This window comes from Phodopus roborovskii, unplaced genomic scaffold (genome assembly GCF_943737965.1).
Source record: "Phodopus roborovskii unplaced genomic scaffold, PHOROB, whole genome shotgun sequence".
Classification (NCBI taxonomy): domain Eukaryota; kingdom Metazoa; phylum Chordata; class Mammalia; order Rodentia; family Cricetidae; genus Phodopus; species Phodopus roborovskii.
This window is the reverse complement of record NW_026126640.1, coordinates 146,182-160,593: the sequence shown is the minus strand read 5'-3', so window position 1 is coordinate 160,593 and position 14,412 is coordinate 146,182. Positions and strand designations below refer to the sequence as shown.

The window sequence follows — 14,412 nt, the reverse complement described above, 5'->3', positions numbered from 1 at the left end:
TTTGTTGTTGTTGTTATTATAGTTTTTGTTGTCGTTGTTTTCTACCATCCCACAGTAATCCTCCCATTATGGTAACCAATAGCAACATGTTACTAAATGCAATGGTTAATTCATTTTCTTCATCTTTTGTCCCATTAGTATCACTTGTACTACTGATCACTCTCTTCCTAAGAACCACTTTCTTCATTTGGCTCCAAGGAGCCATTCTCCTTTTGTTTTCTTTCTATCCCACTAATACTTTTAGTCCATTTCACTGATTCCCCTTCTCTTATCCAATCTCTCAATACTAAGGTGTTCCAAATCTCAGTGCTTGTGCTTCTGTTTTCTATCTATACCTTTGTCCTAAATGAGACCATCAATACCATGACCTTAAAAACCATCTACTATCCAATAACAGCAAGTATATTTCTCTACCATGGGCTCCTTTCCCTGCTTCTAGCCTCTCATCTCTATCTCACTATCTACTCTGTGTGTATATGGAGATCTAGTGGCAAATTAAATTTAATGTTTTCAAATTGAATTTCTTATGGAATACAACGTCACCACAATTGATGCTTATCCTATTTTCAAAGTTTGGTCAAACTAAAAATACTGAATTACAGATATTTTATTTTTCCCTACTTCTCAGTGGTGATGTAGATTAGTGGTAGAATACTTGTCTAGCATGTGCAGAGCCTTAGATTCAACCCCAGTACCACACACACACACATACACAAACACACAAAGGGGGGGGCAGAGGAAGGGAGGAAGGAAAGTTAGGTAGCTCCAACGTCAATATATATTGAAAATAGTCATTTTCACTACCTTCACTTGTTATCCTGATCTTATCACCATCTTCTCACATCTGAATAAGTTATTTATACCTTTAAACTTGAGTATTCACCACAAGTTTATGTCACTCTTTTGCATCACAGTGACTTTCCAGCTAATGCAAACACCTATACTCTAGCTCCATAGCATACAACATTCTCTTTTAAACTCCACAGGTACCTACACATACATGGTTTATATAATTCATGCAGGAATATAAGTAATTTAATAAAATAAACCTTTAAAAATGTTCTTAAACCTGACATCAAAAGCATTTTCTCTCTATCTCTCTGTCTCTGTCATCTATGTCTCTGTCTCTGTCTCTCTCTTTCCTCCTCTCCCTCTGAATTGAATCTAAGGTACTGTACATGCTAAGCAAGTGTTGCACCACTGAGCTCTACCCCTATACCCCATAATAAATGATTTTTTTATGCATTAGACTTCATCAAAATGAAAAATATTTTACTCTGTGATATAGTTTGGATATGGTTTGTTTCTCGAGGACATGTGTTGGGAGACTGGTCCTCCATGTGAAAGTTTGGGGAAGTGGGACATTTATGAGGTGGGCATAGTGGGATGCCCTTAGGTTAGTCAGAGGTATGACCTCAGAAGGCTCTGGCTTCCTGTTTGATGATGTGACCCCCTCTCTCTTACAGAAATTTGTGTCATTACCACAGGGTCCTTAACAGAACTGAGCTGATATGTCTTTGAGTCTCCATAATTAAATAAATTTCTTTTCTTTACAAAATAACTTATCTAGGGTGCTTCATCATAGTATTGAAAAACACAATATCTCATGCTGGCAAATAATTTATAAGTTACTTCTCCAGCTTGGCAACCTTCTTGCTGTGCTATCTAGACGGAAGGGATGCTGCTTTAATGTGGCTAAGGAGATTTAAAAGGCTTATCAAGTTCCTTTTATCCCATTTTTGAGCTCTTTTTACTTAGGACTTTAACATCTCTTCAACATTGTATCATCCTCTTGATACAATGACACTAATGATTAAGTTTTAATGTGAATTTGAGGGAGACATTCAGATTATAAAGCTATGGTATTATAATGGTTCATCTTGAACGTCAACTTATCAGAATTCTGAGTATCTTAAGAAAAAAGTCATGATGTTATATAGGGAAGATATTTCCAGAGAAGCTAAACTAAGTGGGAAGACCCACCCTGAATGTGGGTAACCGGATTCACAAATGAGTACCACCTCACCTCCACCTTCCTTACTATAGATACAATGTGGCCAGGCATATTGTCATAATGGATTGAACCTTCAAGCTCAAAGCCAAAATAAAGTCTCCCTTCCTTAAATTGATTTTGACAGGTATTTTGTTACAGCAACAAGAAAAGTAACTAATACAGAAAACTAGTACAAAGTAGTGTGGCTGTTGCTGTGCTAAATCTAACCATGTGATCAGAAATTGAAATGGTTTGTGAAAGAAATATGGAAGAGTTAGAAGAGGCAAACTAAAGAAGCCGTGACACTCATGTAAAGGTCAGAGGACAACTTTTCAGTCATTTCTCTTCTTCTAACTTTTACATAGTCCTGGGGATTGAACTCAGATTGTCAGGCATGTGCAGTAAGCACTTTTACACACTGAGACATCTTACCAGCCCAGAAATTTAATTATCTAATTTTATAGTTTAAGCAATGTAGAGTTGGGGTTAATTTAGTACAAAACAACTGCTCCATAATAATCACTAAATGAAATTCAAACTTATTTACTAATGCTCTACTTAGACACTACAGAAATCTACCCACTTTTTTTGTGTTTTTACCAAAGTGTGATGCTAGTCAAAAGAAACTGGCAATTTGCATTATATCACTCATTATGTAGTATTAACTCCAATTTAGTTAAGATTATTATCAAACTGGGCAGTGGCGGTGCACACCTTTAATTCCAGCACTCTGGAAGTAGAAGCAGATGGATCTCTATGAGTTTGAAGCCAGCTTGGTCTACAGCACAGGTTTCAGGACTGTTACACAAAGAAACCCTGTCTCAAAAAAACAAGACAACAAAAAAGATAATCTATTATCTGATTACTGGCTTCTTGATTTAATTGATACTGTTTTTCTTTATGTTCTCTATACTTTCAAAAAGCATTTTAAATAATTTAACATTAAAGATACATATATACTAAAGCTTGAAACTTGAAAACCTAAGTTTGACCCCTAGGTCACACACATGGTAGGAGATAACCTATTCCTGCAAGTTTCCTCTGACCTCCATTGTAGAACAAGTGTGTGCACACAAACACATGCACACACAACACATAAATAAATGTTTAAAACATCAGTAAAAATTAAAACTTATTTAAAATTAAAAGGGAATTATATGAAAATCATTTTTTACAGTTAAGCATAAAACAAAAGCTTCCTAAAGACCAAAGCAGAAATGGAAATATACTGTGATTCCTTCTGTCTACCTGAAATCACAACCAAAGGGTTTTCAAGGCGACAAACTGAAGCTATATACCTAATATTTTTTTCTTATTTTCTTGGTTTTTCATTTATTTGTAGTTTGTTTGTATATTTTGGTTTGCATTTGAGGCAAAGTCTTGCAACATAGCCCAGGCTAGACACAGCTATCACAGATGAACATCATCACACCTAGCAAACTAATATTTTTTAATGTAAGAATACAAACCTCTATAGGGATAATATCTTCAACAATATTTTATGAAGGATGCACAAAGTTATTAATGATAACAGCATTTGTTTATTATGGACCAGGAGTATAGCAATATAACTGTTAAAAAAACTAAAACATACCATGAATATAATACCAAAACTAGTAACATAGTTGAGACCAGAATACTGTTTTCCTAATACATAATTCAACTATTTTCCCACTATGCCACCCTACAATTACCACATATAAATGAAATTTTCAACACACATGTATGTGTACCTAAAGTCATGTAACACCTAAATACATATGCCTTTGCCAGTACCAGTAATGCTAAGAAAATAAGATTAATCATTTTATTGGATAAATATAATAATATTAATTAAATTGCTACATTTACGCAGCATCTATCAAACTAAGGACTTACCAAACTTAGTTTATCCTAACTGTAATGGTTGATTTTGATTGTTAACCTAATTGGATTAAAAACACCTAGTGGAATGTCTCTGCGGGGAAATTTTTAAAGACAATCAGATCCTGAAAGATGAATTGGCTTGTTTACCTCCTTCAGTTCCTGTACAACAGCTGTGAGCCTCTCGTTTTCTGCCTGGACATTTGTGACTACAGCCCGGCTCTGCTTCAGTTCATTCTGCATCTCCAAGATCTTATTTAGATAGTAAGCTTCCTTGGATGCAGACTCCTGCAAAAGTGTTTCCTCCCGAGTCTCTCCATCCTCAGCCACTTTACGGTGGATAGAGAAGGACTGTCCAAATGCCTGCAAAGAATTCAGAAAGAGTGCACAATGAAAAACACCTCAAGATTGTTGAACAGACTTAGGCAGATATTTTATTTGGTTTTGTGTACAAGGAAAGATATTCTGAAATATTTGTGGATGTAAACAAATAAAATAATAAATATACACACACAAATGTGTAACAGTCTGTCACTTCTAGTGCTTGAAATAATTCATACCCTGTCTGGGGAATGCTGGGGATTGAACCCAGGCCCTCACTTACACTAAATGCATGCTAAATCACTGTTACAACTCCAAACTCTTCATGTATAATCATAAGGGTAAAGAAAAAGTTTAAATATCTTGCAAACATATATGAGTCAAAGAAAACTTAAAAACATTGCTAGGTGCTTTATGTTACATTCTTCAGACACATTCTACAGCACAGTGTTAATGAGACCACCAAATTTTATGTTGTTGTTTTTGTCCTAGAAAACATCCACAAATATTTTTTAAGAACGAAAATAATAAGTGCATCAGTTCTTTAGTACATCGGCAATAATGCCAGACCAACTATGGATAATATCCTTAAGAGAAAAGAAAATGCACCAATCAGCATTCAAATTTCCTAGTATCACAGGAAAACATTAAATGTCATCTCTTATAATAAACATTTGCTTATTTTGTGCAAATACAGTTACAGAAATAATAAATCAAGTTAACAAAATTGAAAGCAAAACAGAGGACAGCAGAATGAGATGGAGTGAATGGGAATGAACCCTGATAGAAGAGGAAGGGAAAGTTTTGAGTATGCTGTTTTCATGTCACTCTGACACTTAAAACTACAATAACATTTCATATTCACCCCAAATAAACATTATTGAAAACCAACACATATTTAATAAAACAAGAACAAATGAATCTAGCTCTCTTACAAATGATCAATTCAGCCACTGAGAAAGGGGTGGGAAATAATAATTTTGAAAACAGAATTTTTACTAAACAGCCTCCCATACAATAGAATTCTAATATAAAAATGTAGTAGAAATGAATTACATTATGAAAGCACCAAGAAATAACTATTACAGGGGGAAAAATATCCATAAGCCTAGTCTTCGTGAACAAAAGTATAGGGAGAAATAGGGTATTTACACAATCTTTTGCTGTGGTTGGGGTTTTGTTTTTTGTTTGTTTGCTTTTCTTTTAAGACAGACCAAGTGAGCCTTGAGCTCTGGATCTGCCTCCCAAGTACCAGCTATTTGCATAATCTTAAGGAATCTTCTCTTCTAGTATTCAGTCCCTGGGAAAAATAGTGAAGAAACCTGGGAGATACCACCATATCTAAGTAACCAAAATAGCTTACAAAAATCAGCAGGAATGAGACACAGGTACCATGCGACACAGCCTTACTTCAGTGGCATTCTTGTCAATAGTACAGAAGCCAACTCTTGTAAGACTGGAAGAGCATTTTTAAAAAAATTACCCAGAATCCTAAGTATAAAGTTTATGAAAAAATAAAGATTTCTAAGACTAGATAAGATGAAGAAGATACATCAATTGAGTACTGTGTGGAATCCTGGGCTGGCTCCTAGAGCTATGGGGAAATGGGACCATAGGATATCTCCTTTGGATACATGAAAATCAGTGTAGTACTTTAGCAAGTTTCTCTGTATTTAAATAAATACATACATAAACTAGTAAACAAGTGAATACAGTCTCTTTACTAAAAGGAGTTGACAAATCTGGTAAAGTCCTAGCATACAGTTACTAAAGATGTGGGCATAAACACCAAAGAGATACTATATTCAATAAGAGAACGGCCATGATTGAGGAGTTTCTGTAATCTAATCACAGGGAAGTAATCTGCTGACTGTCTGTACATCTTTAATGTGTGATGTAATTGCTCCATGATGCATTCTATTTACCGACTCACATTTCAAATGCTTTTAATTATTTACCAATGTGAAAACTGAATTTATGCCAAATATCAAAAAGGAAAGTAGTAGTATACTGAATGTGCTCTTTTGATTGTGTGTGTGTGTGTGTGTGTGTGTGTGTGTGTGTGTGTGTGTGTGTGAGTGAGACACTTGATATGGATCCTTTTATAAGATTAAAATTTTATACATCTTACTATGGTGCTCATTTTTCAGCTACACTCTCAGACTCAAGGAATTTTCCTGCCTCAATTTTTGAGTAGGTGGAACTCTAGCTCTATGTTACTGTGTGTAAATTGTGTGGTAGTTTCTATTTATTTTTCTTATATATAAGTTTATATTCTGAGCAGATGATTCTTTTGTAAGGATGAGGCTCTTTGCAAGAAGTCCCCACTGTCTCTCAGTTAGGAGGCCTGGACAGACTATGGGACCTCTGACTGTGTATCCCTGGTGCATGAATGGACTTCAGGAGCCCATACCCCATGGAGGGATACTTCCTTAGCCTAGACACAGGGGTGTGGGGGATGGGGGTTTGGTGGGTGGGTTGTGGGAGGGGGGGTGGGCCTAGGCCCTACTCCAAATGACTTGGCAGATTTTGATGATCCCTCCTGGAAGGCTTCACCCTCCCTGGGGAGTGGATGGGGGATGAGATGGGGTTGGAGGGGGGCATGGGAGGATGGGAGGGAGAGGGAACTGGGATTGATATGTAAAATAAGAAAAAATCCTTTAAAAAAAAAGACAGAGAGTTAGTATTAGGGATATAACAGTGAGTCAAACCAGTATCTACCTTCAAGGAGCTTACAGCCCACATGAGGACACAATAAATGCAGGAAGTCACATAACATTATGGTAATTTGAGTTTGTAGGAATGCACAGGGACTGAATGACTATAGTACTTTCCCAGAACGTTGAGCTCAGGGATACTGATGAATTGAGCAAGCATACTGTTATTGACTAGGAGACATATTAAGGAATAAATGATTGACATTTGTATCTTGAAAAAAAAAATGAGACTCAAGTCTGGGCTTGGACAGTAATTAAGTAAAGCTCTACTGCTTTACCTAGTGTAAGAAGTTCTCCACTTTGAACGCGCCTCAGAACCAGGTGTGGAGGCACATGCCTGTTACCTCAGCAGTCGGGAAGCTGAGGTAGGAAGATAAAGAGTTAAGAGCACAGTGAGACTGTCTCAAAATAAATACTCTCCATCATATTCCAGAGATATTAATTACCTCACCCAATAGTATTGTCATTGTGAAAGTATTTTGCTTATCATCCCAATTTTAATAAAATTAACACACTAGGAAACAAGGAAGCAAAAATGTATTTTATCTAAGTATTCAACCTATCACATCACCAGATTTTAAGCACTAGGTAGAAAGAAAAACAGTTTACCTCAAAATGTACACTATTTTAAGAGGAAATCATTATATTTCTGTCAGCTTCAAATTTAGTTAATACTGAATCATAAATATATCAGTAACTCAAAGCTTCTACTTTGTAATGTGAAATTCATGTAGAAATTGATTTTGTAATTTATTTAAAATATTAGTATGATCTTGGAATTGTTTCTTGTGGAAGCGGCATCCAGGCTTGGTGTAAAGGGTTTCTCCACAGAACTGCTTTCTTGTTTGATACCTAGCCTAATTTCTACAGAGACGGGCAGATGGCTACAGTGGTTCCCTGCAGTCTTTACAGAAGGCAGGGAAAATATTCACAAAGAGACAAGAATGAAACTCAGCTCAGTCCAATTTTATTGGAACCAGCTCTGGGCCAGAATTTCTAGAGTCTGGCCCAGATCATTTTACTTCAGCCATATTTAAGCACAGCACAATTGCGGGGGGGGGGGCATTTATGATTACAATTAACTCAGTCCCAAGTGCACAACAATTTAGGACATGTTTACACTGGAATTCTTTATAAAGAACATGTGGCTTCCTTCACAAAGGTGGGTACTGTTAGCTCCTACATAGTGCCCAAGATTTAGGGTCTAGGGAGACTGAGATAAACATAAAGTCTGTGGATATCAGGATTGGTCTGGCCCTAAGACCACACAGAAGTCACTTAGGCTATTAGAGAAAGTACAAGTGACATCATTCATAAGGATGGGTTTAATGGCCTGGAAGCAATGCTCAAGATTTAGGTGGAAAGGGTCTGGAATAAGTAAAAAACAAATTTTGGGAGATATGGGCAGAGTCTGTCTCATCAGACAGCAGAAGATTATCTGGTTGTAAAACTATACCATTCCTGGCATTCCAGCAAGAACAAGAGAGCTACATGCCTCATTTCGTTAAAGGAATAAGCTGTGTGTTTAACTTCGTTGCTTTCTGCAGTGTTTACTCATGTGCACAAGGCCTTTTTGCTCTCTACAGATGGATTTACACAGAAAACTGCTAAGCAAAGTCTCTTCATTGCAGGGAACAAGGGGTCTAAAGAGAGTATATTCTTAAAGGCATATTTTAATGACCTTTACAAAACTATGGAAATCATGTGTCCTTTTTTGTTAATATTTTACATCTCCCAAATATGTCCTACATTACAAAGAAAAGAAAAAAGAAAAAAAGCTAGGTGTGATGGTACAGACCTTTAATCCCAGCACTCAGGAGACAGAAGCAGTTTGTGAGTTCAATGCCAGCATGGTCTAAGTATCAAGTCCCAGACTAACCAGGGCTACACAGTGAGAAAAGGGGGAGGGGGGAATGGAGGAAAAAAGAAAAGAAGCTACCCTCTATTGAAATAGAGAGTAAGAGAGGGCTAGCTAACACCAGACAAGTTTAAAAGCCATAAGAAACCTGCGATAAAAGAACTTAGAGTTATCTTATAGAGTACAATGCTCCTCCCTGAGCCATAAATTTCCAGATAAAAAGTCCTGTACTGCAGAAAATGAAAAGATGTGGATTCCTTCCAGACTAATGTGGGTTGATCAAGCCAGACCACCTGAAACAGAGTATCAGGTGATCCAACATTCAAAACAGCTGGACAAAGCAGCCTTGCAGACTACAGCCAGGATTTCTGCTTCTTCTTCGAATCCCCCATGACAGCGCCCCTTACCAGCAGGAAGTAGTTTGGAAAGAACAACGCCCAAATTCCCAAATATTGTCTATAAATGTTTGTTTTCATTTCAATGGACTTGGTTATATAAAATGAAAAAAAAAAAAGTCCTGTGCTGAATGTTGACTATCTCCTCCTCTCCTCCTCAAGTAGTTTGGGTGAGACCCGCAAAATAATATAGTCTATTCCTCCCCCTCTCCAAAAAAAAAAAAGAAAAGAAAAGAAAAGAAAAAGAAAAATCTTTAAGGCCCTATTGGGGAAGACACCACATACTTCAGACACAGGACATGGAGAAATCAAGTCAGTATTGACCAAAAAAATCTTCCCTCTGCTGGATAGCTTTCATAGTACCAGAAAATGCTATGCAAGATACTGGGTGAGAAAAATCATCAATATTCCTACCCAGCTATTAACTCTGTGAGATATAATAACAACCAGAGTGGAAAGATATGTGCATGAGTGCAATGGTGGCATAAATGTTTTAGCGTATCCCAAACATTTAGGTTCAAGGCCCACATCTGGTACACATCTGGTACTATAAATCTGCCCAAGAACTTTGACTGGAGTGCCCATTGGCCTATTATTTTACTAAATGAACATAACATCAAACTATCACTTAAATTAGTTTCTCCATAACCATAGATTAGGGTATCTCTCAGACCTCATCCGAGGAGTTTCTTTGTATAGTGGAGAGTGGTTACTGCAGAAACTCACACTAGACTAAGTAAAGAAGAATTCTGTGGAATACTCAGCCACAAATGGTACATGTATAAACACACATACACACACACATACACACACACACAAACAAACAAACAAAGGCTTAGGGACCATTAAAGAAGAAGGGACAGAAAGATTCTAAGAGCCAGAGGTTAGGAATAACTAGAGTGACACAGTAACTCTACACATGACAGAACCACCACACTCCTGAGGTCACAGCAGCTGCTGTGACAAGCACAAGATAAAGTATGGAGGGAATCGGTGCTCACAAGTACCAATTCCTAGCTAAGGAACTATTATTAATAGTTGATAGCTCTAGGGGAGAAAGGGTCAGTTTCCTTGAAGGGTATGGTTTCTAGTCAACCATGCTCCAGTGGATGGCTCAGCAGTCATGAATACATGGGCAATACAAATCAAACTTGGTGAGTATTTTTTAAAAGTACACAAAGCTGGGGGAGGAGGTAGAAGGTAGGTCCAGAAGAAATTAGGGGTAGGAGTGACTGGAAAATATGATCAAAATATATTACACACAAGTATGAAATTTTCAAAAAAATAAAAACATATTTTTTTAAAAAACTGGTCAATCTTGGTAGGAGGAGGATAAGTAAGAATAAAATATGATATATGAAATATAAAAAAAATGAGGGGCTGAGTGTAACAGGCCCTCAGATCCTAGTAGGCCACAGGCATTAGCACAATTGACACCATGATGGCATGAGCTACCACACCTGGCTCTGCTGTCTTAAGACTCCTACATCCTTACTACAAGATGTCTTATCTGATAGATGAACCAAAGATCTCACCCTGAATCAAACAAAGGAAACCAGTCTCAACCAGTCAAAGCCTAAATCAAGCACGTAAATTAGAAACTAATTTTCTGACCTAACAAATAAGTTGGTCCTCTTCAACACAGTTCCTGCCCTCCTTGGCTTTAACCACTTTCCTTGAGACTAGCTTAGACCTTAGCAACAATTGTGGTCATGCCTGCTTAGCTGCCACCAAAGGAGCTGAAGTCCAGCAGAGGAGACTCTGACTAGGGCTTCTCTTTTGGAGCACTCATGCCCTATCTCCTTAATGTTGTGCTGTATCTCTCTTCCGTACCAAGTCTAACGTGATCTCTGGGTATTATGAATCAGTAATAGTCTGTGTTCTAAAAGTAGCACATAGAATCTGAATAAGGAACTGCTATCCTTAATTATCCTTCCATCTAATTAAAAAGATGACCAAAGTTCATAAAATTATAGCTATCCCAAGAAAAATACAGTTTATTTGAAGGGAATGTAACTATGTTGCTTTCTTATACTGGTAGAAATAATTTCTTTTCTTTCCTCAATTAGGTTATAAAAAATAAAACAGCCTATAATCATAAAATCATGTTAATATAAAATAATCAATCTTGAGGTAAAAAGACTTGCTATCAAATTTTCAGTTAAAACACAGTCTAAACACGTATATCATTACCTTTAACAGCTGCAAATACTTCCATTAAACTCATCTTTATGTTGTTTCCAAATATTTCATCATTATAAATTTTTCAATAATTTTTATGCAAATATCTATACTCAGTTAATGTAATTTTTTGTTATATGCATTTCTTTATCCTTGCTTTTGTTTTTAATCTTTACTCTTCTGTATCTCCTTAGCCAGTCCCAAGTCACCAAACAGAGAAATAGTGTTTCAAATGGTCATCTTAGAGATGGGGATATAGCTCAATGGTAGAGATTTTATCCAATTGCATGTAATAAATGCAGTATAATAAAAAGTTAGGAAAAATGTATTTTTCTTATGCTAATAACAAGTAGAAATAAAATGTCTTCAATTTCATTGTCATAGAAACATTAGGAAATATGTATTTCTTATGTGAAAAAAAACATAAAACTCATATTTAAAAACAAGGGGCTGGAGAGATGACTCAGAGGTTAAGAGTACTGACTACTCTTCCAGAGGTCCTGAGTTCAATTCCCAGCAATCACATAGTGGCTCACAATCATCTATAATGAGATCGGGCAGCCTCTTCTGGCATGCAGATATATGTGCAGACAGAACACTGTATACATAATAAATAAACAAATCTTTAAAGGAACAAAAAACAAAACCTAAGAGCCAGCATGGCGGCACATGTCCTTAATCTGACAGAAGCATGTAGATAGATCTCTGTGAGTTCAAGGCCATCCTGATCTATATAGCTCCAGACTGGCCCAGTCTTAAAAAAAAAAAAAAGGAATATATAGAGAATTAGGTATTGAAATTAGATCCCATACTTTTGAATCAGAATATTCTATTCCATTTAGACTTTCAATAACAAATAATTTATAATTTCATATATTAAAAACAGAAATATGGGGGACTAGACAGCTCAATAGTTAAGAGTATTTGCTTTTCTTGCAAAGAACTTGTGTTCCACTGAGCCAAACTCCTGGAATCCAGTTGCAGAGAGGGAGGAGTGATAGGAAAAGGGGTCAAGACCAGGCTGCAGAAACCCACAGAGACAGCTGACCTGAACAAGGAGGAGTTCATGGACCCCAGACTGATAGCTAGGAAACCAGCATTAAACTGACTTAGACCCCCTGATGTGGGTCTCAGTTAGAAGGCCTGGGCAGTCAAAGGGACCTCAGGCAGTGGAACCAGGATGTATCCCTAGTGCATGAAAGGACTTTGGGAGCACATTCCCCATGGAGAAATACTCCCCTAACCTAGAGACAGAGGGGAGGGCCTAGTCCCTACTCCAAATGATTTGACAGATTTTGATGATCCCTCCTGGAAGGCATCACCCTCCCTGTGGAGTGGGGGGGGTTGAATAGGAGGGGCGTTAGGGGACATGGGAGAGAGGGAGGGAGAGGGAACTGGGATTGATATGTAAAATAAGAAAAAATAATTTATTTATATATATATATATATATATATATATATATATATATGAACTTGTGTCCAATTCCCAGAATCCACATGGTAGCTCACAGACCTCTATAACTCTAGTCCCAAGATATGTGACACCCTCTTCTGACCTCAGCAAGCACCAGGCATACATCCAATGCACATACATACATGCATACATACGTGCAAACAAAACACTCATAGAATAATAATTTACAAGTTAAAAAACAAAAATTGAAAATAAGTAGGTAATTAAATTATAGTTAGTATTTTCAAACATAATACTGTACTGTGAATAAATCAGTGGAGCAGAACAGAAAATCTAGGGAAGTGAATATAGACAGACATGGTAAATCATCATCAGATTTTAAAGAGTAGGATACTTAATTATGATACAGTTGGTTATCCAACTAGAAGAAAATAAAGCATAATTTATAATAAATTTAACTAAAAAATATAATTCAAGAGTTAACATTTAGTTTAGTTTTATTCCTGTTATAAAACAGTTATAGACTGGAAAACAAATATATTTGACTATATACACATCACACATTTTTATATGAAAATTTAAAAGTACAGAAGGCAAAGTTATTTTCAAGACAGACAATAGTCTCTTGTTGTGAGACAGGTTGTGAACTAAATAATTCCTGAAGAATTTACATTCATTTATCCAATCAATATTTATTGCAAGTAAATGTAAAACTATGCAAGTTCTCAGGAAATTTTAGGTAACTATATCTTGTGCCTATATACATCTAAATAATTTTTCTGAGAGGAAAATTACAGTGAAGTCCATAACAGACAAAGAACTTCTATGAAGGGATATGGGAAACAATGAACAACCAAAAGAAAAAAATGTGATGATGCATTTTCATTTATACCATAAACAAGATTAAACTATGTTCAGAATGTGAAGGCTCTGTGGGGAGTAGACTGGACTTTTGTTTTCTGTTTTCATATGAGAATATTATCTGGAAGTCTTGGTTAAGAGACCATTTGTAGAATAAATAATTCCTAGAGGATTCACATTCATTTATCCAATCAATATTTATTGCAAGTGAGTATGTAAAACTATGCAAGTTCTTAGGAAAATTTAGATAAATAAACCTGATAACTATATACATTTGAATAATTTTTCCAAGAGGAAAATTACAGTATAGTCCAAGTCTGATACTCCCTAAAAAGAGAAAGAAAACCGAGGTTGGGGTAAAGCTGTGCTATCTTTGGATATGTTTTCATCTGTCTTTGAGCTACTGTATTTATGGGAAAATAAGCAAAATTCAAGAAAAGTCAAACTTTATGTGAGCCAAACTAGCAGGGATTTTTTTCTTTCTTCCCTGTCTTAGTTCGGTTTTTATTGCTGTGAGGAACACCTCGGTCATGGCAACTCTTATAAAGGAAACATTTAATTGAGGTGGCTCACTTATAGTTTCAGAGGTTTAGTCGATTAGCATCATGTTGGGGAGCATGGTGGTGTGCAGGCAGACATGGTGCTGGAGCTGAAAATGCTTATATCTTGACTCAGAGGCAACAGAAAGTCAACTCACTCACTGGGCAGTATCCTGAGTATATGAAACCTCAAAGCCCACTCCCACAGTGACACACTTCCTCCAGTAGGTGTGGCCCAGATTAATGCTGATGAGAAACTGAATAGAAAAT

The 14,412-nt window shown here is 36.5% G+C and overlaps 1 protein-coding gene across 6 annotated transcripts in view; it reads right to left on the bottom strand.

The window, feature by feature from the left end:
- Bicd1 (BICD cargo adaptor 1) overlaps positions 1 to 14,412 on the bottom strand; it is a 120,170-nt gene that overhangs the window by 69,455 nt on the left and 36,303 nt on the right. For all 6 annotated transcript variants that reach the window (XM_051173430.1, XM_051173432.1, XM_051173433.1 and 3 more), the window contains exon 2: positions 4,007 to 4,219. In XM_051173430.1, coding sequence (XP_051029387.1) covers positions 4,007 to 4,219 — 213 coding nt within the window. The remainder of the gene's footprint in view (positions 1 to 4,006; positions 4,220 to 14,412) is intronic.